Consider the following 24819-nt stretch of genomic DNA (forward strand, 5'->3'; position numbering starts at 1 on the left):
ATAACTCAAGGCTTAGCACACTAGGTTCCAAACTTACAATCTGTTCAAGTCCTTCGGAATCCCACCCATAACCACAATCAGGAACACTCCAATTTCTCCTCACTGACAGAATGAATGGAAGTAACATAAAAGCCATACTGTAACTCAGCATTCATTTACTGTTATAACCTCTATTACAAGTGCTGAGTGAACAGACAACTTCAGTAAAAACTGTGCGAATAATCATATTCAAAGTAGAATAAACATCTGAAGAGCTTTATTAAGCTCCTTAAAGGACAAGTAATTACTCTAAAAAGAACCTTCTCAATCAAGGAGTGTATTTTTTTTTTTTTAACAAAGTGCCATGTACAGCTTAACTTTTTCTCTCTCTGGTATTTTTAAGTTATCCAGCTCTCTCACTGCACAGTGTGTGGGGTTTGCATGAAATCTACCAAATCTTTCTTTAGGAGCTTATCTTCCCTTGCTGGAACATCTTACTTCACATTACAGTGACTATTTTTAGCTCAGGAAAAGCCCATACAGTTAGACGTCTGTAACTCGGCCTCATTGACCATGCTTACAGCAAAGACCAGCTCCATAACTGAGCAGGCAGGTGAGGCCTAAAGAGAGAGGTAAACTTGACAACTCTGGTCAACAGAGTGAGTGACAGACTGTAAATATAATTTAGCTATTATCTGGTTGATTTTTTTGTAACAATACACACAAGCCCACTCACCTGGGACCAGGAGACTGAATGGCAACCTGTTTAAAAATCCATTTAATTAAGTGGAAATCTTGAAGTGAGTTACATTACTTGATGCGAGAGTAAAGGGGGTTGATTCCTATACATAAAAAAATAATAAAATAGTGCAGGTTCACCATTTCATTTTCTAGCTAAAACCAAACGGCAGGTAGTGAAGGAAACCAAATTCAGTTTAGCTAAAAATATTTACCATTTCACAACAGCAACTTGTTTAATCATACTTGGCAGCTGAAAAACAAGACTTCTACACTTGTTTTAGAAAAGGGCAAAAAAAAAACAAAAAACAGACAGAATTTCTGCAGAAATCAAGACTATTCCCATTCTAAGTGACTGGAGAGAGGAAAAAAATGAAGCAAGGGGAATGGCAAAACATTATACTGTGAAGACACATACTGCACTGTTGTAGCCAGAATATTTAGCTAAAAACAATATCATGTCAGTATAGCTGTCTCCACCAGCCCTTTCTAGGGGTAAAATAAATTATAATGGTTAATACATAGATTGATGCATGGACATCAGTACTGTACAGATCAAGATATTTTTCTGTGACAAATGGGATCCTTTTAGAACTGAATACTCTAGAATCTATTAGTCTTTACAGATTTCCATCAGAGTTTGTATCATTTATGGCCTATTCATGAAAGGCAATTAAGAATTTACCAATACATAAAAGTTTCTAGTATCAGACATCATAAAGAATGTACATTTTAATATAAAACTCATACCTTCATTAATAATTAAATTTGCAACAATTAAAGTTCTGATACCTCTGCAAGTTCCATAAACACGGTCTCTCTCACTCTGCCAGAGGCCAGCACTCTTTACATATTGTCCTTTTTTGCAGTAATATTTCACATCCACTGTAATGCAGCAACAAAATTATGTGAAAAACATGAATCAAACCTGAGTCTATAGGTGAGCAGCATTTGTAACATTAAATTCCAGGGCAATTATATTATTTACACTTCACCAGCAACTTCAGCAAGTGTCACAACTATCCATCCATCATTTGGCTTTGTTTTACAATAAAGGGTGGGATTCAGAAAGGTGGTACATTACACAGTATGGAAAGTGTAACAGTGGTACTCAACTTAAGCTTGGCTAACAGTAAGTGGACTTGCACTGGTAAAAAGGTGATACAAGAGAACTTAAGAGCTAAGCTATGTGCACATCAGTGCTCTTCTCTACACAAAAGCACAGAGCTGATCCACAGACAAAAAAAAAAACAGCAGTCCCGTTCAGACACCATCTGGTCTGTGTACCAGAAGAAAGGCAAAACAGTATTTACACTGCAGAACTGACAGGCATATGTTTCACAACCAGAAAATTTCCTAATGCCATTTCTCCCTTTACCTGCTGACTACAGAGCTTCCTCTTACTTTACTTCAGCAATTTTTTCCCTGGTGGAGAGAATTCGCCTCCAGATCCACTAGGTCGATAGCTGTCATAGAACACATCAGGGAGTTCATGCTTTCACTGGCTTCCTGGCAACTAACATTCTGAAGTCTTTGACATATACTGATAAAAGCACTCAATCAAATGAATATATTGGTTGGCATTAGTTTAACCCAATTTCCTGGGTGGAGGAATGAGCAGGCCACATTACTCAATCGAGTGGCTTCTACAGTGGAAAATGATGAACCTCCATAGTAGAGGAATAATGCCCAAATTACATCTCAAACAAACTGAGTTTGCATAGTAGATTGGAAGCCTACAGGAAATGGCAGAGGAAAATAAGAGTGGATGCTACCTGCACACCAATCTTGGGGGTGTGACAGCAGATCTGGCTTGCACATGGGTGACACTTATCAGGAGTATTGGGTGTCAACACCATGGAACTCAAGTCTAACAAACCCACTCTGCCATATGCAAGTTGCACTGTGAGCAGAGGGTTACTCTGAAGGCAGCTACTGTGGAAGTCAGAAGAGCTGCTTGCAGGAGAGGGTAGGCTGCCCTGCATGCCCAGCAAAGCTGACCTTTTCCCTATCAGTCTTTCTCTGACAGCAGATGAGCTCACAGGAAGATTCCCAGGCAGGAACAAAAAGGCCATACACAGGGCTTTTTGTCAGTTTGGAAATCTCTGGCTTTCATGACCACAGAACAAAATCAGACTGCTGGATGCAGGTAGAGGAGCCAATGGACTTGGTTCCATAGGGATGCAAAAACATTTCCCAGTGTGGATGCCTGCCCCCAGTGGATTAGTGAGCCTTAATGCCTGCTCCCAGGTAGTAGATACATAGCAGTCACTCCACAGAGGGGAATTAGTGAAGTATGTGGGCTACTCTGTCCCTCCCTTTGAGTGCCCCCCTAGGATGGGTAAGCCTATCTTTCTTTGCATCACCAAGCTACTGAGTCACCAAATCAAAACTGAGTCACATGGACAAAAGTTAAGGATGTATCCCTCTACATGACGAGCAAAGGCTATTCAAAAACAAAATACATCTCTATATATGCAGTCCAGAAACTGCAGTATGAAATGTAAGTACCATAATGTATGTTCACTGCAAACTGACTAGCAGAAATGAGGATATGCACTGCACTGATGTAGTAAGCAACATCAAGGCATCCTCTGTCCTTACATATGCATCCCTTACCATGCACTACCTGTTTAATATGGGTAAGGTGTTGCAAACACTGACCAAGTAGCAGCAGATAAAGTAGAAAGAGCCCAGCTATCCTTTGTGGGACGGGATATTCCCCTTGCCATAAAGAGATCAAAAGCTACCCCTGGATAAAGAGGTTAGTGTTAAAAACCACTGTTGGCAAAGATGTGATGGGAGTGCATAACACTAAGTTCTCAACGTTATTACAAAGGAGCTGTTGTGCATTCTGGTAAATGAATAGAAACGGTTGTGTTTCCTCTCTCTCTGAGACAGGAGAGAATGCAAAAGAGCAGCAGAATGCAGGAATGGGTAATGAGATCAGTGCAGTTCAGTAGCTATTTTAATTGGATAATTTTAACAGGGCAGGTGGGCTTGTAAAAAGATCATCTTTTGCCAATATTCAGGCCAAAGGTAATGCAATAATGCAAACTAAATTTAGTGTTGAGTATTACGAGGTAATGACTATCCATAAATATGTACAAAACTTGCAATAGTAAAATAAAAATAAAAATTCCAGAGAGATTTTTTTTTTCCATAGCACGAAACTCCTGTAAAAAGAGAGGAAGAACAGGTGGCAGTTACTCATGGAAAAACATTAGTGGCAATCTCACAAAAATTAACACTTGTAAGACTCAAAGATGTTTACAGATTGTGTTTTTAAAAGTAGGAGGTTATGTTGGGTGGCTAAGGAGTTCCACCATGGTTAAGGCAAGTCTGTTGAAAGCTGTTTTGAGGAAAAGTATAAATGGAGGTCTACACAGACTACCAGTGCCAAACTGTTGCTCCTTAAATGCTAAATGAGAATTGGAGAAGGATGATTTATGTGTATGGAAAAAGTACAAGTCAAGAGCTTAACAAATAATGTCAACGAGGGAGGGGGTCTCTTCCATTCTTCCAGTCCATTTATAGAAATTAACAGGTTGCAGTGAAGGCTATGGGGGTTAAACAAGTTGATAAAGCACATTTAAAATATTCTGACGTATGGCAGAGTTGCAGGAATTTTCAAGTGTCGCTAAGGGGATGCATATCAGAGATCTAGGATAAGGATCTTTTGGTGATGAAGCAACTGGCTATCTAGAGACAAGAGTTTTATTAAGCTATATGTAAATGTTTAAGATTCTATAGTACTGAAAAGATGGCAATAACAGTGTGAATGTGAAAAGATAGGGAGAGCCCAAGGAAAGCTTCAAGGGATCTGAAGGAACTGGTTAAAGGAGAGGAGTTGCTAAGTGGGTCTTGTTGGGAAATACTAAAGATCATGAATTTGTGCACACAGCAAGCATGTGGTTGTTGAACTAAAAGAAGACTTTATAAACGACTAAATTATAAGAAATGTTAGACCTTTTCTGGAAAAGCGTTATCTGAGTATACATCAAGTTAAGATAAAAATGCTGGTAGGAAGACTATAAAGGAAAACAAGACAAAGGAGTTCCAAGGACAAATCATTGTAGGACAGCAATGAAGAATGCTAGTAGGGGAAACAATATCACAAGAGAGTACCTGAAAGGCTTACTGGGAAGAGTGCCACAAGGAAAGTCTATGCAGCGAAGCTGCAAGAGAAGAAATTGTAAAGTAATGGCAAAGCAGTGGGAAGCTTTTACCTTGGGCGTCAAATATGGACCAAGTAAACAGTCCATTACAAATGTTTATTACATAATTATTTTTACTGTTGCTGCTAATATGGAAAAGACAAAGTTAGGGGTGGGCAACCCTGTTTTTAAATGTAACTAGGGGTAGGCTAAATGAAAAGTTAAAGCTGCCACACAGTGCAGAAATTTAAAACAATAAGGAAAGAGATGAACCAATGTTTAAACTAAGGTAAATAACTTAACATGACCCCCCCCCTCCAAACACATATGCACACCCACACTCAAATACAACATCAGATCATTTATTGTGTTCAGGGTTTGAACATCCATCATAATGTTCAAGGATTGTAAGCCCCAACCCTCCCTCCAAAAAAGAGGTGCTAAAAAACAGTTAAGTCAGTCACTGCTGTCCTTCGGTTTAAAGATATACATACACATGGCCAATATCTCAGTCTTGGGATACTCAATGTTTGGTCAGAAAAAAACATTCCTGTATATTCAACACTTTAAGCAGTTGGTTTTCACACTGCTTATTCTGTTCAGCACTGATGGGACCCTCAATGTATGATGCAGCAATGCTAGAAATGGTTAAAATGAACACAATTAAAAGATCCCAGAAATATGAATGCGTTAAAAACTACAGTAAAAGATATGAAACATGGCTTAAAAGACAAATTAAGTTTAGTGAAGAAAGACCAGCAGACCTATTTGTAAATCTTCAAAGACTGTCAGTGTCTTAAGTTCACTTACAAACAAAAGTGAAGTCAAATCAAGTACATTCCCCAAATGTACAAATTTTACAGCTACCGAATAAAACAGAAGCATTTCAAAGACAAAAAAAAAAATGAAAATGTTTCCAGTTGCAGAAATGTCCACCAGTCTCAAGACGATCCGTGCTGGATACCTGACTCGCTGCATAACTTCCAGTACCACAGCCATTCACCTACACATTACGGTAAAACATGAAACTACTGATTAGAACAGCACACTTCTTAACTTGCCAAAAATCCAAAAGGATGTGAGCATCAAATTATTTCATTCCACAAGGTGAAGTTTCAGCAAAACAGTGAGAAACCACAGTAAATATGCACAGTGCAAAGCCTAGATAGCTTTGCCTTGCACTACATTTGAATTAGGCTGCAGCCACTGATGAAATAACTGGAAGTCAATGGCACCTTCTTAGCAATAAAAATATTAAGCCTTTTAAGCCTTTCTGATTCCTTACAAAGTTGGTGCAAAATGAGTCTATGTTGGTTCCCCACATTAATTAAACAAAATTTAAAACATGTCCAACTACCTCTCCCACATACATGAACTTAAGCTTGAAGTTGACTGAAGACCATAACTGGGACTGCACCAATTCTCATGGGCTCCATCTGCCAAAAGCCACTAAGTTTTAAAGTCTGTAACAGGATGCACTTTTTCCTTTTTACTTAAGTCCTTGTCACCCCAGCATCTGACTGTGTTCTTTTAAGTACACGACTTGTGAACTGCCATATTTACAAATGGCTGCCAACCCAGCTTTGTAGTGCAAACTGCTTCTTTACATTCATCACACACACCAGGCAAATCTCCCACTCATGAAAAGGTCACCCATTCCTGGGCAATGACTAATCTACAACTTTCTGGTTTATTGGGGTGTGGTACTCTGGGAAGAGCTACAGCAACAGCGGTTTCTCATATTGCTTGTATACAGCAGAGTGACATTACAGATATGGGCAAGATAAGAAATATAAACTTAGGCTTTTCTTTTATGAATTGCAGATGAAATCTGAGATTTAGATTTGATCCTTTAAAGGGAATCTTAGCAAAAAGGAGTACACAAGAGTTGAAGTAATGACCTGAAATGGGAATAGAGTAGAAGGTTGTAACAGCTAGATAAAAGGTAATAGGGTGGTGAACTGGGTCTGTGAGAGAAATAAGTCATGAAGAACTGTGCACTTTCTTGGTAAACTAGGGTGTTGCTATTTAAATCTGTAATGTTTTTAGGGTTTTTGTTGCAGGTGAGACCTTAATAGCTGTTCTGGTTGAATATTTGTTTTAATAATGGGTAAGGGAGCTGGCAACACAAAGCCTTCTCTTTAAATGCACATAAGGTTTCTTGAATAACTATGGAGTGTGGAGTAAAAGCAAGAGAGACCTTTACTTGGGGTCAGTCACTAAGTACTGAAGGGCCAGCCAACAGTGTGCCTAATAAAAGGTCTTTTGTGGGGAAGAAAGGGATACGATTGTATGAAAACAGAAAGTTTTTTTTTTTTTAATAATTAGCAAGAGAAATGGGCTAATGGTTGGTGTGACAAAGTACGGTATACCAGTTGTTATAAGACAAGAGTTAAATCCAGAAGAATTGGTCAGGAGATCACCCCCCCCCCCCACCAAGTTAAAGACGAATAACATTGTGGATGCCTTGTAGAATTCACAGATTATGACAGAAAAGACAGAGCGGTTTACTGGCACATCGTTCTGAACTGTTTCCTCATTCCTGTGTACCACTGTGAAAAGCACTGCCCCACACTGCTTACACTCTGGCTCTGCGTGGAGCTCTGTGCAGCCTTCTCACAAAGTGTCTCAAAACAGGTAATGCAAAAGTGCTAATGTCCTGTATACCCTCAGAACATAAGATTTCTCCTCTTTTCAAGCACCTTCTATTCTAAACAACAAATAGGTGTACAGCCTGCAAGACAGTGTACAGTTTAGATAATGCAAGCTTCACCTCCCCAAGTGCCTTCAATGTCACACAGTTCAAAGATGCATCAAATGGCACTGTGCAAACTTTAAATAATGCAGTTGCCCTTAAGCAACTTCTGTAATATCTACAACTGTAGGATACACAGTACCATCCTGCAGTAACAAACAGGGTGCACAGCAGGATGGTACCCTGTGTCCTGCAGTTCCCATTAAGCAACTCTTGTGTTATCTACAACTGCAGGACACATGGTACCATCTTGCTGTGTACCCTACCTGTTACAGTGCATTGCTGAAACTGTCTATGCTGATACAGTTTTTCTCTTCAAGTGCTGCAGATGAATTTGCCAGTTGTTTATCAACTCAAACAGGGATGCATGCTGACTTTGTGTTCTCTCATTTCTATTCACTCACTGCAAAGCAGCAGCAATGTCTGCAGGATCACACTTCCATATGTCACTGCTTTGTTGATATCACAGCTTCTCACAAAGGTATCCATCCAAATGATTTTTTTTCTGCTTCTGCACTTTTGTCAAGTCGCAATGACCCTGAAATAACAAAAAAATAAGGAGACAAAGCCCCCTGCAAAAACATTTCTTTTATGTTGCAGGTAGTGTATTTGCATTGAATTGTATTTTTTTCAAATACTAGTACTCTGACCATCTGTACACTGCAGGATTAGTTTTGCACCATAAGGACCGAGGGGATGTGTATTGGGGAAGGGTTTGTGTGTTCAGAAGACAAACCAGTAGCACTTCTGTACACGCCTTTCATTTCACATGGCATACGGACAGCATCTTCTGAAATGGCTTCTGTCAGTGATATAGTGGAAACATGCTCCATACTACAGTTTGCTTGCACTGTGGATAACATCAACAAAACACACCCCTAGTATAAATAGAGTGTATGAATCCTTCAAATATCACTAAAATACTGACATTATCTTGCAAATCGTGTACTAGATAGTCTAGATCCAAAAGTGTGATGCTATGTGCAGCAGATGAAAGTTTTGTACCAGCTTTCTCAATCCCATCCAAAGAATCAATGGTAAAATAAAATGTGTCAGTCTCAAAGGTAAAAATTGAATTTATTAAAAAGTATTCCACTGTAATATACTGTAGATTACTCTGAGGAACATTAAGCACCAAAATTCTCCTCCTGTATGTTACGCTTCAAGGAGATGGCTTCTGTTTTGTAATTCAAACCTGCAAGACATAGAACACAGTGTTAAAGTATTCCTGATAAATAACATAAAAATTACAGCAGCTCAAAACAACAAATAAAATTCACTTGATATTAATGGTGAAAAAACATGCCAAAGAAACTAAATTTCATCTACATGGCTTTTTAATATAATGACTTGATACTAGAATGGATATGAAATGCACAGAACTTTAATGTCAGCTCAACTTTAACTTCTGGTTAGGCAGACAGACTGTGTGATCCAAAAATACATAATAAAAACTTAAGTACTTATCTTGGGTTCACTTACTTCTAGAAAGCGTGTTTTGTTTTTCAGCAACTGCACAAAGAACCTTCCACATCTCTTCTTTCTGCACCTCACCACATAAGTATAACTGCAGAGCACTGATGGGCTCACTCTGCGATGCAGTGAAGAACAGTACAGCCACTTGTCAAACAATGACAGCAGATGGATGAAGTGGTTCAGGGAACCTTGTGAGGATGCCCGCCCCAGCTGCTTCTCAAAGAGGCTGTCCCAAAAATCTCACAAGCATGAGATCTTATGAACATACCCAGAACATGCTATTATTATTACATTATCTCACCTTTCATGGGAACGCATGTGGATCCTATAGGATGAACTGGAGACTAGTGCTGGAGACAAATGATTATGACAACTACGTAACAGATGGGAAACATGACAGTGAAAGCAATTCTCTTAAGAAAGCTATAGTAAAAATGGACCTTACAACGCCCAAAAGGGAGTTGGGAATAAGCATCAGCAACAAAGGATCCTGAAAAAAAGATCAATATAGTCTGAAAAGAGAAAGACTGCTCAAACAATGAAAGTCATAACTGAGCGATGTGAAATTTCAAATGAAGACTGACAAGATCCTCAAAATGAGTTTACTAGGGCATTATATTGCTTGTGTGAAGAACCACTCTGGTGCTATTTTGACTACAGATCTAGCAAGCAAGCATAATCAATCACTTTTAAAGTCGACCATTTTGTAGAAGTTTAGAATTTAAGGGGCAGCCTACAACACAGTGCTGAAGTCATTCTCTTACTTCACTGCTGTTCTGTAACACTTAACACCTCACCCCAGAATTAGGACAATTATACTCAACCTATGCCCTAAAAATACTTCACCAATACCATTTTGTACTTCCCTACAGTAGGGCAGTACCTTCTTGTTGCTTTCATACATGACCTTTGTGGATATGACCCAAGCCTGTTCATGATCTAGCCTGGTAAGGACTCTACATTCCTGAAACATAATTGTGGCAAAACTCTTACACCAGGGTGAACACTATAGAATGCTTCTTTTCAACTGCATCCTTCTGCTGAACACATGATTATTTGAATATAAACTGCAAAGTAATTTCTAAGGTAGGAAGAGTTGCTACATTTTTACATTAATGAGAAATCTGAGCTCGAGCTAGTACTGGACACTGTTGCAAGGAGCTGATGTAAAACAAAATGATCCTTTGTTTTTTGTCATGTTAATTCTATCTGCACTGCTCTCTCCACAGAATTACTGTTTTGAAAATTACAGAGTTGCAAACAACATGATTACCACTTCAGCTGGCTTGCCAATTCCTGAAATTCTGTACAAACAGATCAAATTATTACTCTGGAATAGCATCGTAAGCAAAAGTAACTTTCAACCAGGGCAATTTCTGCACTTTTAGCAGAAGATAAAATGAATTTCAATAAACCTTGAAACTTATAGTCATCTTGGGACTGCTGTTAATTTTATGCTCAGAAAGATCAAACTGGGGTGGCTCATGGTACTGGTTGCAGGGCTGCAACCTCGTACTTAAACAAACTACATTTTTTTTTAATTACTTTATCCTTACAGTTACAGCATCACAAGTGTGATAAGAACTCCACACAGATGACCAGATTAAAAAAATAAATAAAAACTTACTTTGCTTGGTGGGCTGTTTTTCAAGGTGTGTGTGTCTGTGTGCATCTGTCTGTCTGTGCCTGCGCGCATGTGTCTGTCTGTGCCTGCGCGCATGTGTCTGTCTGTGCCTGCGCGCATGTGTCTGTCTGTGCCTGCGCCGCATGTGTCTGTCTGTGCCTGCGCGCATGTGTCTGTCTGTGCCTGCGCGCATGTGTCTGTCTGTGCCTGCGCGCATGTGTCTGTCTGTGCCTGCGCGCATGTGTCTGTCTGTGCCTGCGCGCATGTGTCTGTCTGTGCGTGCGCATGTGTCTGTCTGTGCGTGCGCATGTGTCTGCCTGCGTGCGCATGTGTCTGCCTGCGTGCGCATGTGTCTGCCTGCGTGCGCGTTGGGTGAGGGAGGTATAAAAACTCTAAAATGTTCCTGGTTTTGTTCTACATTGTTAATGGTTTTCTCATAACATATGTGGTATTCTGCCAAATCAGTGATTTCTGCACTCACTAAATAATGACAGACATTTGAGTTTCAGACTTACCAGCTTTCAGAAAATACGTGCTAGTCTAGCAACTTTCCAAGTGTGTAAAGGAAATGTCAGTTCCAGATCTTTGTGGGCATTTCAGCTGTTGCATGTGCCTGAACAGAAACACACCAAAAAGGGGCATTATATATTCAATGACTGGCCTAATGAGGGCTGAGTAAAGAGGGGCAATGACATCCTTAGATCGAGACACAATCCCTTTGTTTATAAGAGTGCAACATACAAGGCCTTTCTTACAACAATGGGCACATGTTGGTCAAAAGTTAGGTTACTGTCCATTTAAGTTTACAAATCAGGGACAACTCTGTCAACTCTTAGGGTTGAATTGTCAATGTGGTAGTTTCCTGTGGCAGATAACTTCTCAAAGGATACAATAAAGTATTTTTTGGCATCTAGTTTCAGTCCATGATTTTGGCACTAGTTTCAATGACTGGTCCTAGATTGCAGTCATCTGCAAACAATCAGCCAGAGCCCTTTGTTAACTGGCTTTTACTTCAGAAAAACAGATGCCAAACAAGAGGGTCCCCAGCACAGAAACATGGGAGACTCCACTAGTGACTGGTTTCTTTGTGGAGGTAACCTCCTCTATTTTGATTTCCTGCATTCTGTGAGCCAGCTGGCGACCCAGTGGGTGACACAGATTTATACCCAATTATTTACCTTTTCCTCTATGCCTGAGGGAGGAATTGGTTCAAAAACTTTGGCTAAGTTCAGGTATGCGGTGTGTACTGTTTTGCCTTCATCTGTTGCTTTGGAGATCTTTTTAAAAAAAAATCCACCAGGTTGAGTAAGCATGACCTGCTGTTGACAAATTCAAACTGAGATAGGTCCAGTGTTTGGAGGTTCCCTACATTCTAATTGATTAATTCCATGATAACTCTTTTAAAGGCTTTGCATATGAGGCTGGTCAGACCTATGGGTTTATAATTGCCTGGGTCCATGGAAAGTCCTCTCTCATGCAGGGAAATGACTGTACCTGTTCTCCATTCGCTTGGTACAAAACCTGTATGGAGGCCGAGATTGATCAGTGCTGTAGGGTGTGCGGCTAAGTCATGCTTTATCCTATTTAATATGCATCCAGGGATATTGTCAGAACCCATCAATGCAGTATTTTTAGCTTTTGATAAGCACTTTTAGGACTTGGTCTTTGCGTGACAGCTTGAGGTAAGCCAGTTTTGGATCTATGTTGAGGGGCAGACAGAGAGGAGAGAGGGGTAAAGATAAAGCTAAGTTTAATTGACCAGTAGGGCTGCAATATCTTCAGCTTCAGTGTGTAGGGAAAATTTACAATCAGCTCAACACATTGCTGCATCGCTCTTTTGAGATTACAAACATAACTAAAAAATGCCTTATGACTGCCTTTTGCTTAAGAAGCTATTTTAGCCTCAAACTATTAAGCTCCTGAATTTTTTTTTTTAATTTCAGTAACAAGGGCTCAGGCATTCTGAGAATTACTTTTCTTACTTTTGGTCAAAATTATTTTCCATTTATTATAAAGCATGATGATACTACGGTTCCACCATGTGAGTTTGCTTCTCGGGTTTGCCTTGCACTCCATCTATGCAGCGGTTTACATGCTAGTATAGTGTAGTGGTGTACATTTCTGTGTATTCATTGGAGTTAACTGTTCCTGGTGATAGGGACAGTGACATAATAATGTGGCAGACTACCATTAAAAATTCAGCAGAGAAGAGGGAGCTGGGACTTACTGATCCTGCATGCAATAATGTGCTTGATGGCAGTAGCTTTGCCTAGTTAGGATAGATATGACCATTCACAAAAACTTTTTCCCCATTTTTGCACACAGGGTTGGGGGTGTTACTTCAACAGTGACAATCATCTGCAGCCAAGTTACATCGCTAGGTGGCTAGCCCTACCGCAGTAGTTGTTCTGCGCCACACACTTGCATGCACACTTCTACCAATGGCCAATTTAGAGTGTCCAAACCACCTACTGCATATCTTTGGAATGTGGGAGTAAACGCACATGAACACAGGGAAAATATATATCTATACACACACACACACACACACACACACACATACATATGTGTGTGTGTACATATATATATATATATATATATATATATATATATATATATATATACACACACATACATACATATATATATATATATATATATATACACACACATACATATATATATATATATATATATATATATATATATACACACACATATATATATATATATATATATATATATACACATACACATATATACACACACACATATATATATATATATATATACATATATATATATATACACACACACACATACACATCTACAAAAAAAATCACCCAGTACACTTGGCAACAGTAATGTCAGGTGCTCTGCTTCAGTCGAGCTCCCTTTCCAAACCTCCTGGTTCCTTCACCTGTGTCTGCATCAGTTCACAGCACAATTTGCCTGACACAACTTTGCTTTTTTTATACCTGATGAGGCTATTGATCACGATTACTGAAAGCTTTGTCCCTCTCTCTCTCTGCACTTAAATTCTGGTGCCTCAGCTTACATGCTCTTGCTCAATATGAGATTTGAGACTTGCCCACATCACAGCTGTGTGCTTCCCACATCAAGAGAGTAAAATTGCCCATGTGCTATTGCTCATTCCATATTGGTCCCCCCTAACCCAAAGAGGAGAAAAGCCAAATAGCCTTGAGAGACCTGTCACAGTCTCATCCAGGACAACAAGGAAGCCAATGGTTCCCGGAAAGAAAGAAAGAAGCATTCCTGCAAGAAAATGGAAAGATACCAACCCCCTACCATAGCAGCAAGCTGACTCAGAACAGTGGAGGCCCAACCAGATTCCCAAAGGGAGATCAAAGTGTACCGTCAACAAGCCCACACAACTGACTGGAAGCTGAGCAGAGATGGCCCTTTCATCATTCCAAACACGTCTGTATGATTGTGAGGACTACGAAAGGAAGGCCTAATGTTTCTCACTTCTCACAAAACTTCCATGAGTCCTCAGTCTCAACCATGCACTCAGAAGCATGGGCTGCACATTTGGGAATGGAAAGCTACCATTCTTCTACTTCAGCCAGACTGAGGAGCATTAAGGCACCTTAGGAGAGAATCCTAAAAGCTAGACACCTTGAACTAATACAGCTGTAACACTGGCACATTTAAGCAAATATTGCCTTGTGAGGTTTGTCTCCACAAGGAGTAGGACAACCATCACAAAAGCAAAGCAATTACTAGACAATGCACGTCAAAATTTACATCAACTGTATCTGAAGTACCGACTATTGTAACAGAGATAAAAGAACAGGAAGAGGGATCTTTAGAAAAGGGAAGGAACAAATTACATAGACATCAATGGAATTTGTGGAAACAAAATATGTAGAGTAATGTTCGGGAGGAGGCATGATGTTTAAGGGATGGCAGGAAATGAGTGATTTATATAATGCCAGACTGAAAGGTGCTACAAAGAAAGAAAACATGTGATGTACAACAACTATATATAAATGGAAAAATGTTAATATGGTTTTCTTTTCTGTTAATGTATGTGATCCTATGTCTTAAGTGATAATTTAATGTTATCTTTCGGCTTTTCCCAGTTAGGGGTCACCACAGCGGAACTCCGGTCCGCTAATGATTGGCAGTAGATTTTCACGGTGCTGAGCTGCCACCTCGACGCCCAACCTTCAACGAAGGCACGCCCATTCACGCATGTCTTTCGGAATGCCATTCGACCCATGGTGAGGACATGCAGACTCCACACAGAAGGCACTCCCCGCACACTAGCTGAGAATCGAACGGGAGAACCTCTTGCTGTGAGGCAACAACGCTTCCGCTGCACCACCGCGGATGTTAAAAAAATAATGTCTAAAGACAGCGCAAGAGAAGTAACTAGGGTTGCCACCCCTCCGTTTTTTTTCTGGACTATCTGGAAAAAATCAAATATTCTCTGGTACTCCAGAAAACACTGTACAAACTCCAGTATTCTGTTTCAAAAAAAGAAAAACTATCAGAATTTATAAATCGGCTGATTTACTATGTTTTTTTTTTTTTTTTTTTTTTTACAGAAAAGCATAGTAAATCAGTCGAAAACAGGCAGCAGGAATGGAAAAAATACCAGGTGACATAATTGTGACATCACAAAATGGGTGGAATATGGGTGGGAGAGGGGTGGGCATGATTACTGGTGATGCAAGGGGTTTGGTTTTATTCCGGTTTTAGCCACAACGAAAGGTGGCAACCCTAGAGGTAACTTTTTTGTTGGGAATGTTAGCTAATGCTGTTGCAGTATTTGTTGCCTCTGGGATCTCCTGCCAAGGTAGCCCAATGTCCCACAGCCTTATTATCTAGGGGCACTGTACATCAGATGTGCAAGCGTAGGGCATAAAGGTGACACACAAACGCTCCCAAACAGAACTGAATTACACCAGGACAACCAGGACCCCCCACTGGAAAGGAGAATGCGTACATCCATAAAAAGGAAGAGAAGGAACAACTCTCGGCCAGACAGAAAATATAACCCAAGTAAAAGGGGAAAAAGAACTGGGGTTAGGAAGGAGGGACTACTGCAACAGAGAAAAGGAAGACATCTACTGCTATGGTAACATTTTACACAATTATTGTGTGTCCTTCCATACCACTCTTGTAGTATTCATAACCTAAGGGAGAGTACAAAAGGTACAGTGAAGGTAGAAAAGAGGAAGGAAAGGAGGAGCCCTCTACAAACACATGAAATATAGCTTTGTCATCAAATACTGCCTGGGCTCTAAAAATGACATCCAATTTGTAATGTTTAGTGAATGTGTGAACTGAAGACCAAGTAGCAGGAAAGAGATGGTATCCAAACCTTGGAGAAAGCCCCCAAGGAAGCCATTATCCTGCTAGAATGTGCCTTAACAGAAGCAACTGTCTGCCATGAAAAGAACAAAAAGTGGTGGTCTTGGAAATCCAGGAGGAAATGGTTTACTTAGAAAATGCTAAACCCAATGCCCTAGTATGAAAAGAAAAAGTTGATCAGATTTACGAAAGGACCTTTGTTTTGTCTAAATATCTCAGCTGTCTATGCAGATTCAAAATATTAAGAACCTTCTCACTAGCAACCTGCAGAGAATGGAAAAAAGAAGAAAGCTGGATAGACTGATTAAGAGACAGCTCGTTAACGAGCTTGGGCATTTGGGCATAAACAGGATTCATACAGAGAGACCCTTTCTCTAGGAAAAAGCAAAGACTGCCATGAAGGCATGAAGTTCAGACACTATTCTGGTGGAGGTTAAAGTGCCCAACAAAACAGTCTTCCAGGTGCAATACTTCAAAGCAGCAGGAGGCTCGAAACGAGGCTAAATCAGTTTTTCAAGGGCAAAATTAAGATCCCAAGGAGGAGGAATGGGCTTTCTTGGGGGACTGTTATGAAGAATACCTTTTAGAAAATGCTTGGCATCAAATCTAGAGACCACAGGAGGGCTCAGTGTCCCAAAGATAGAAATAGCTGACAAGTGAGCTTTCATTGAAGAATGTGCCAAACCAGCATGTAGTAGTTCACAAGTAGAAAAAAAACCCAAAAGGGAACCTGGTGATGTTTAAAGACTTCAAAAAGAAAATCTCTTCAACTTGGACATATGATTTTCTTGTACTGGGTTTCCTGCCCTCCTGCAGGACCAGAAGCACATCCTCAAAAAAGTGATGTTGGAAAGGAATCAAAACCCCATCACCCAAAGTGTCAGCTGAAGAGTGGACAGGGGAGGGTGAAGGAAAGATCCTCATCCTGTGTGAGAAGGTCCATGCAGTGAGGTAACTTGTGATGATTTCCCCTAGTCAGTTGGAATAAGGGGGAACCAGTGCTGTCTGGGCCAAAAGGGAGTCAACAAGATTTTTGGAGAAAGTCCTCCTTGATCTTGTGAAGGACCTTGGGAGCAGGAGGAAGGGGGTGTGAGACATACAGGAAGATTCCCTTCCAAGAGAAAGGCATGGCATCCACTTTCTAATCCAAAGGATTTGGGACTCAGGAACAGAACTGAGGGAGGTGCCTATTCAGAGGGAAGGCAAAGAGATCAACTTGAAGAATACCCCACCAATAAACTATGTCCAGAAACACATCTCTGTAAAGCATCCATCTGTGAGGCTGTGTTCTGGAACTACTGAGAGAATCTGCCACAAGACTGTGCTCTGATGGAATGCAAACTGCAGGTCACCAGCAGATTGATGGCTATTTCCCATGCTTGAAGGAATAGTCTGCAAGACCTTGTGCCTCCTTGTTTGTTGTTGTACCACATAACTTTGGTGGTGTTTGTATAAACCTTTAAGGGACCTGGCACCTAGAGTGAGTGGAAAACTTGAAGAGCCAAAAATAAGAGCCCTCACTTCCTTGATGTTCATGTGATCCACCCTCTGCCGAGGAGATCAAAGGCCCCGAACCTTCAGGGTACCTGAAGCAGCTTCCCCACTCCAGCTTTGAGGCGTCTGTGAAGAGTTCCTGGGACTGCTGAGAAGTTTGAAAAGGTACACCTGGACTAAGAGAGTGCTGCTGAATAACCAGTGAAATTCCAGTTTGAGACAAGGGAACAGAGGAACCAGATACTCTAGTGGGTGGCAGTGTTGAAGACATACCGATTTTAATACCACTAAAACTTCCATATATGAAGCCTTGCTCAGGGAAGCATAGGAATGGTAGAAAACATGAACCCCAGAGCACAGAGAAAAATTCCCTAGCCAGAATACAAGCTTGTGAGGGACAACACTTTGGAGTCAGGGAAAGAGGCTAGCACTGGAACAGTCTGGATCCTGCTGCCTATGAAAATGTGATCCTGAAATGGGTCACCATTGACTTCTGAAAGTTGACAGTGAACCCCAGTCTGTGTAATAGAAGCTGGGTGAAGAAGATTCAGCAGGCTTGGGATTGGGCCTGAAGCAAGTGGTCATATAGACAGGAAAATATATGAATGTTGCAAAGCTTGCAAAAAGCAACTACTGGAGCTGGGTGGGCATCTTGTGAACAGTCTTAGGGCTGTTGAAAGCCCAAACGGCAAAGCAGAAAACTGAAAATGAGAGGAAGAAACAGAGAAATGCAAAGATTTCCTGAATAGAGGGTGCTTAGAACTATGAAGGCAGGGTGTCCTTTAGATCCAGGGAACCTAGAAAAGCCTGGGGGTGCAGCAGAGTCTGAAGAGAAAGCATTTGGAAGGATGATGCTTGAGAAAAGTGTTTAGAAACAAAAGATCCAGGACAGGTCTCCAAGACCCCTCCTTCATGGAGACCAGAAACATCCTGGAGTAAAGCCCTAAACCCCTCTCAGTGTTTGGAACCGGATGAATGGTACTCTGGTTCAACAGACCTTGTAACACCCTTGGAGTATGAAGCAGCTGTTCTGCAGGAAGTTGAAGGATACCAGAAAAGGAATGGTTTTCCAGGCCATAAAGTAACCCTGCGAGATAACAGACAGAACCCAAGAATCTGTAGTGATATTTTGCCAAACTGGGAGAGACAGAGAAAGTCTGTGGGACAAAGGAATCTAGCAGAGAGGAAGACAGGGCAGAAAGTCAGATAGCTGCAGACTTATCAGGAAAGGACAACTTTTGTGGCCTAGGTGTTTGATTAGGCATATCAGGAAAAACTGTGCCTAGGACCCATAGCACCCTTGGAAGACTATGTAGGCAGTCTATGCAAGAAGGAAGTTTTAGTTGGATAGCTCCTCTGAAACCTGGGAATGGGAGAAACAAAGATGCATTTCAAATCACTCATGACCTTACCCTGATCCTACAAAGTCTTAAAGAGCTCTGCCACAGCAGTGCCACACTCATTTTGGTTATCTAGAGGAGCATCCAGAAGTTTTGCCTTAATATCATCTAGTAAGACTTGAAGGCAAAGCCAATAGCACAGTATCACAGACCTGGAGGCAGTAGCCCTAGACGAGGCACAGCTGCATCATAGTTGCATTTTATAGAGTGACAGGCAACCTGAGAAGTGGAGCCAAGTAAGGAGACATCTGATGCCTTACCCTTGGAGCTAGGCATATCAAATACAATCTTCCCAATCTGAAAGAAACGTGACAAAAAAAATCTTGTCATGTGGGTATGGCAAGTTATAGCCCTAAACGCTAAAGGAGCAGAAGTATATACTTTCTTCCCAATCCTCTCCATAGTTCTACTGTCCTTATCAGATGGAAGGAGCTTAGACGAGGGCAACAGTCTAGAGGGCTTATAGCTGGACACAGAAATCACTGCTGGAGCAGATAAAGGGCATTTATGTAAGAATTGGTAGGTATCTGGCACCTTATAGAAACTTATAGGCTTCTTAAGTGCTACAGGTTGGGCGTCTGATACCAAAGAAACAGCAGAAAAGGAATCTAATAAAGCAGTCAACACAGGAAGGATGCAGACAGTTTAGGACAGTCCATTTGTAACAACTCGTAATACATCTTCTGAATGTCTGATACCAGACAGCAATTTCATTTAAAATGCTCTGTCATACACAGGACTGTATCTGCAAAGGACAACCCCTCTAAAGGAGAATCAGGACCAACAGTCTAAAGGAGAAGACATCTGAGAGGAGTGGGCTAAGGAGTCTGCATCAGAGTGAGAATCCTCATCTGAGGATTCAGGGTCTCTTGCACTTTTAGAGGTAGAGAACCAAAGAGGCGCAGGAACTGAAACTCCCCGAGGAGGTTTTAAAGCCATCAATGCATAGAACAAGCCTTGTGTTAAGTCCTGTTATTCTCTTTGTGGATCTCTGGAAGATGGCACCCCATGCTTAGTCTTCTGCCTTTTCTTTAAAGGGATGCCTGTTTTGACAAAGCAAGAATGCTCAGACCCCTGCCTGGATTCGATCAAGGTACACATCCACCTCTTCCCCAAGGATCAGAGGAATCCCATAAGGGTCCTTGGAGATTATCAGCTGTAGTTCACCCTCAACGTCCACTGCAGATGTTTGCCAGACCTCAGAGGACATGCAAGAAGCTAGTTCTGTGTCAGCCTACAAGAAGAAGGTAGTGGCAGAGGAAACCTATATTAATACTGAACTGCCCCTCCAGGTTCTCAATTGTAGCTTGCTACAGACCCCCCACCATGCCCCAGGATTCCCACTCCTCATTTCTTGATACACTGGAAAGTATTAGGGTACAACCCAAAACCCTAATAATGGGCAAATTCAACTACCCCACCATTAACTGGGAAAACTACTCATGTACCAACTCTTTTACTGAACGTTTTCTAGAATTCATAAATTCCAACGCCTGGGATCAACTTATTCACATCCCCACCAGGGGCAGCAATATCCTAGACCTGGTCATTACTAAAATGGTAAACCGGTGTTCCACACCAGAGGTCAATTCCTCGTTGGTCAGATCCGACCACAAGCTAATCAGCCTAGACATCCACATCCCACCCCCAATTAGGGAAACCATCGTAAAAATCTTCTCCAAAGCTAACTTCACACTTAAGACAGAAGTGGCAAACTTCATGACACCCATGCAGACGGACAATAGAGGTATGACTGCTGAATCTTACACAAATGCACTTTATAAGCACTTACACGAGTGCATGGATCATGCTATCCCCAATAGAACCAAGATGTTATCTACCAAAAAAAGGAAGCCAATCTGGTGGTCCTCTGCCATAAACAAACTCTACAACAGAAGAAAGAAACTGTTGCAAAAAAAAAAAAAAAAAAAAAAAAAAAAGAGTAAAATCCCATGACTGGGGGAACTCAGAGGGTCAACCTCAGTAAGAAGCTGAGATCCCTCATAAAATCCTCCAAAGCTAGTTACGAAAACAAAATTGCCACTGACTCTAAAGACAACCACAAAGCATTCTATAGCTATGTCAAGAATCTCAATGGGAACACTCAGATCTGCTCTGAGTTACAGCACAATGGCACTAAATATACAGAACCAACTGACATTGCCAACATCCTAGCAGATAGGTTCAGTGCTAACTTTACCCCCTCTCTCACCCCCTAGAGGGCCCATCTCTATACCGGAAGAATGCAAAGTTCCTATAATCACGGCTGCACAGGTAAAAAACACACTCTCCAAAGCCAAGAACACAGCATCCATGGGACCTGACAAAATCCCAGGCTGCATTCTACACGAACTACAGAATGAACTGGCACCCTACCTAAGTACTGTACCATGTTCAATCATAGCCTCACCTCAGGCTTTGTACCCACTGAATGGCGCACCGCGACGGTTATCCCACTCCACAAAGGGAGAGCAATGACGGACCCCGGGAACTACCGCCCCATTAGCCTGACGAGCCTGGTCTGCAAGGCTATGGAACGTATCATTGTGGAACTCAAAGACATTGGTAATCTCCAAACTCTGGACCCTACCCAGTTTGGATTTGTAAAAGGCAAATCATGTCTCCTAAACCTGATTGACTTCTTTGAAGCAGTCACCAAAACCATAGATGAAGGTAAAATGGTTCTCACAGTTTATCTAGATCTCGCCAAGGCTTTTGATACCATCCCCCACTCTGGAATTATAGATAAGCTCACTAAACTAGGTATAAATCCCCATGTCACAAGATGGGTTGCCAACTGGCTCACGGACAGATTCCAAAGTAGCAGATTCCAAATCCGACTTCAGACCAGTGACAAGTGGAGTACCACAAGGTTCAGTCCTGGGTTCCTCTCCTGTTTGGTATCTACTTCTCTGAAGTGCAGGCTAACACAGAAGGTCTTTGGCTAACAAAGTCTGCAGATGACTGCAAACTAAGAGCCATAATCGAAACTTCTAACGATGTGGACAAACTACAAAAGGGCTTCACTGAGACACATACCTGGTGTCAAAGCCATGGCCTGAAGCTCAATGCCAAAAAGTGTACCATCATCCCCTTTGATAAAACTCTGCACCCATGAACTACCACATAGCTGGTAGTCTACTTAATGCTGAAAATGTGATGAGACCTTGGGACATAGGTGGACAGAAGTCTCTCCTTTGATAATCACATCGCCACAGTGGTCAGGAAATCCTTCTACGTGGCTCATTTCATCACAAAAGGATTCTCATCCAGAAAAAAAAGAGGTCATTGTTCCCCTCTACTCATCACTCATTAGACCCATTATAGAGTACAATGCCCCTTGTGGTATGTACCTCACAAGACATCTACAACAACTGGAAAGACCACAGAAATACCTCACAAAGAGGATTACTGGCCTCAAACAGATGCCCTACGCAGACAGTCTCAAAAAACTACAGCTTTACTCCATCGCATATCGCTTACTCAGGGGTGATCTCTGCCTAACATACAAAGCTATGTCAAACCCAGAGCTGTTGGACATGCTCCACTTAAAGAAATCCCAATCCTTCCGAGCTACACGCTCTAGGGACCTAAACCTCGTCACCACAATAAACAGAACATGCTGGAGGGATAGATTCCTGTCCCAGAGACTTCCCATACTCTGGAACAGACTACCTATCTATGTCAGAGCTCCTCATTAGCACTCAAGAAAAATCTTGATGATTGGATGGGAAATGGGAAATTCACCCCAGGGATCACTTCTGTGGCTCTGCTCGACAGGGGCACAGGAAAATAGTTTTCCTGGGTGGCGAAAGCCAGAGTACATTTTTTGGCTAGGCTTATATAGGCCCTAGGGCCAATAGCCTAGTACCTACCTATGAACCTATGAACTTCAAGAGAAAGAGGACATTGCTTATCAAGATAAATGGAAGGGGAAGAAAGATGGCTATGCAAAGTGTTTTGTACAAAAGCCTGAGAGATGGAATACTGAGTGCGATTGTGAGACGCACCTAAGCAAAACAGGCACCTATCATGGTGGTCCTTATGGGGAATATGCCTCCTACATTGACATTTCCCTTTCTTGGATGACAAATAACCCACTAAATATAATACAAAGAAAAGGGAACCCCAAAGGGGTACTTATGAATGCATACGCTTGATATAACCAGCACAGTGAAGGGCATTCGTGGCAACAAAGTTCTGTTTGGGAGCATTCTTATATCACCTTTACACCCTATACTTACTTGTGTTGGTAGTATAAGCCTGATGTACAATGCTCCTAGGTAATAAAGGCTTTGGTATACTGATCGGACATGGAGCTATCCTTGGCAGGAGATCCCAGAGGTAATGAATACTGTAACAGTGATAATGGAAGGACATCAAGGAGTACAAAAATATGCCATCTGCAGGACATACCATAAGACGACTCCAAAGGAATAAATTCTAGAGTATTCAGTTCCAGACCAACTGTGGTTTCAAGTGGGTTCTGATTTGCTCAAGATCAGAGAAGTCACATACCTTATGCATGAAATAATATTCCATATAAGCTTAACAAGTCTAGTCTGCAAAGCTATGGAGAGGATCATAATGGAGCTCAAACAAAGATATAGGGGACTTGCAGACATTGGACCCGACCCAGTTTGGCTTCGTCAAGGGAAGATCATGCCTTTGAACTTGGTCGACTTCTTCGAAACAGTCACCAAGGCCATTGATGAGGGAAAGGCAGTCCATACAGCCTACCTTGACCTTGCAAAGACTTTCGACACAATACCCCACTCGGGTATTGTAGAAAAACTTACCAGCTTAAATGTAAACCCATATGTCACAAGATGGGTTGCAAACTGGCTTAAGGACAGAACCCACAGGGTTAGAGTTGCTGGCGCTATGTCAGACTCCAAGCCGGTCACAAGTGGTGTCCCACAGGGCTCGGTCCTTGGCCCCTATTGTTCGGCATCTACTTCTCAGAAGTACAGGCCAACATGGGAGGACTTTGGCTGACAAAGTTTGCAGGCGACTGCAAACTGGGTGCCATAGTGGAAAGTGCATCGGACACGGATATCCTTCAGAAGGGACTCACGGAAACAGATAGCTGGTGCCAGAGCCATGGCCTGAAGTTAAACACCAAAAAATGTATAGTCATACCCTTCGGGAAAAACAAGGTAACCCCAAGCTACCATATAGGTGGCAATCCACTAAGCACAGAAGAGGTTATCAGGGACCTGGGGACCCAGGTTGACAGTGGCCTTTCTTTTGACACTCACGTTGCTAAAGTGGTTAGAAAGACCTTCTACATTGCCCACCTGATCATGAAGGGATTCACATCCAGATCTAGTGAGGTCATTGTTCCCCTGTACTCTTCACTTATCAAACCAATGATAGAGTACAATGCCCCATTCGGGATGCATCTCACCCGACATCTGCAGCAATTGGAGAGACCCCAAAAGTTCCTCACCAAAAGGATAAAGGGACTCCAAAATCTGTCATATGCTGCCAGATTGAAGAAACTCCAGCTTTATTCAGTCGCATACCGTCTGCTCAGAGGTGACATGTGCCTGACATACAAGGCCATGTCCAACCCAGAATTAATGGACATGCTCCATCTCAAAAAATCCAAATCCACCAAAACCACTAGAGCAAGCGACTTAAACCTTAGCACGGACATAAATAGGACATGCTGGAGGGATAGATTTATCACTCAGAGACTCCCTATGCTGTGGAATAAAATCCCGGTCCATGTGAGGCAGAGCACCTCGCTGGCTCTGTTCAAGAGAAATCTTGACCTGTGGATGGGAGATCGTTGGTTTACCCCGGGAATCATCTCTGTGTCACTGCTGGACAGAGGCACAACAAACT

At 41.6% G+C, this 24819-nt stretch overlaps 1 protein-coding gene across 2 annotated transcripts in view; it reads right to left on the minus strand.

The window, feature by feature from the left end:
* Positions 1–8687: 8687 nt before the first annotated feature.
* Positions 8688–24819, minus strand: part of USP42 (ubiquitin specific peptidase 42) — an 815107-nt gene continuing 798975 nt past the window's right edge. For both annotated transcript variants that reach the window (XM_044089669.1, XM_044089668.1), the window contains exon 17: positions 8688–8824. In XM_044089669.1, coding sequence (XP_043945604.1) covers positions 8785–8824 — 40 coding nt within the window. In that variant the 3' untranslated portion in view covers positions 8688–8784. The remainder of the gene's footprint in view (positions 8825–24819) is intronic.

Source organism: Protopterus annectens, chromosome 12.part0 (genome assembly GCF_019279795.1).
Source record: "Protopterus annectens isolate FY-2018-M chromosome 12.part0, PAN1.0, whole genome shotgun sequence".
NCBI classification, from domain to species: domain Eukaryota; kingdom Metazoa; phylum Chordata; order Ceratodontiformes; family Protopteridae; genus Protopterus; species Protopterus annectens.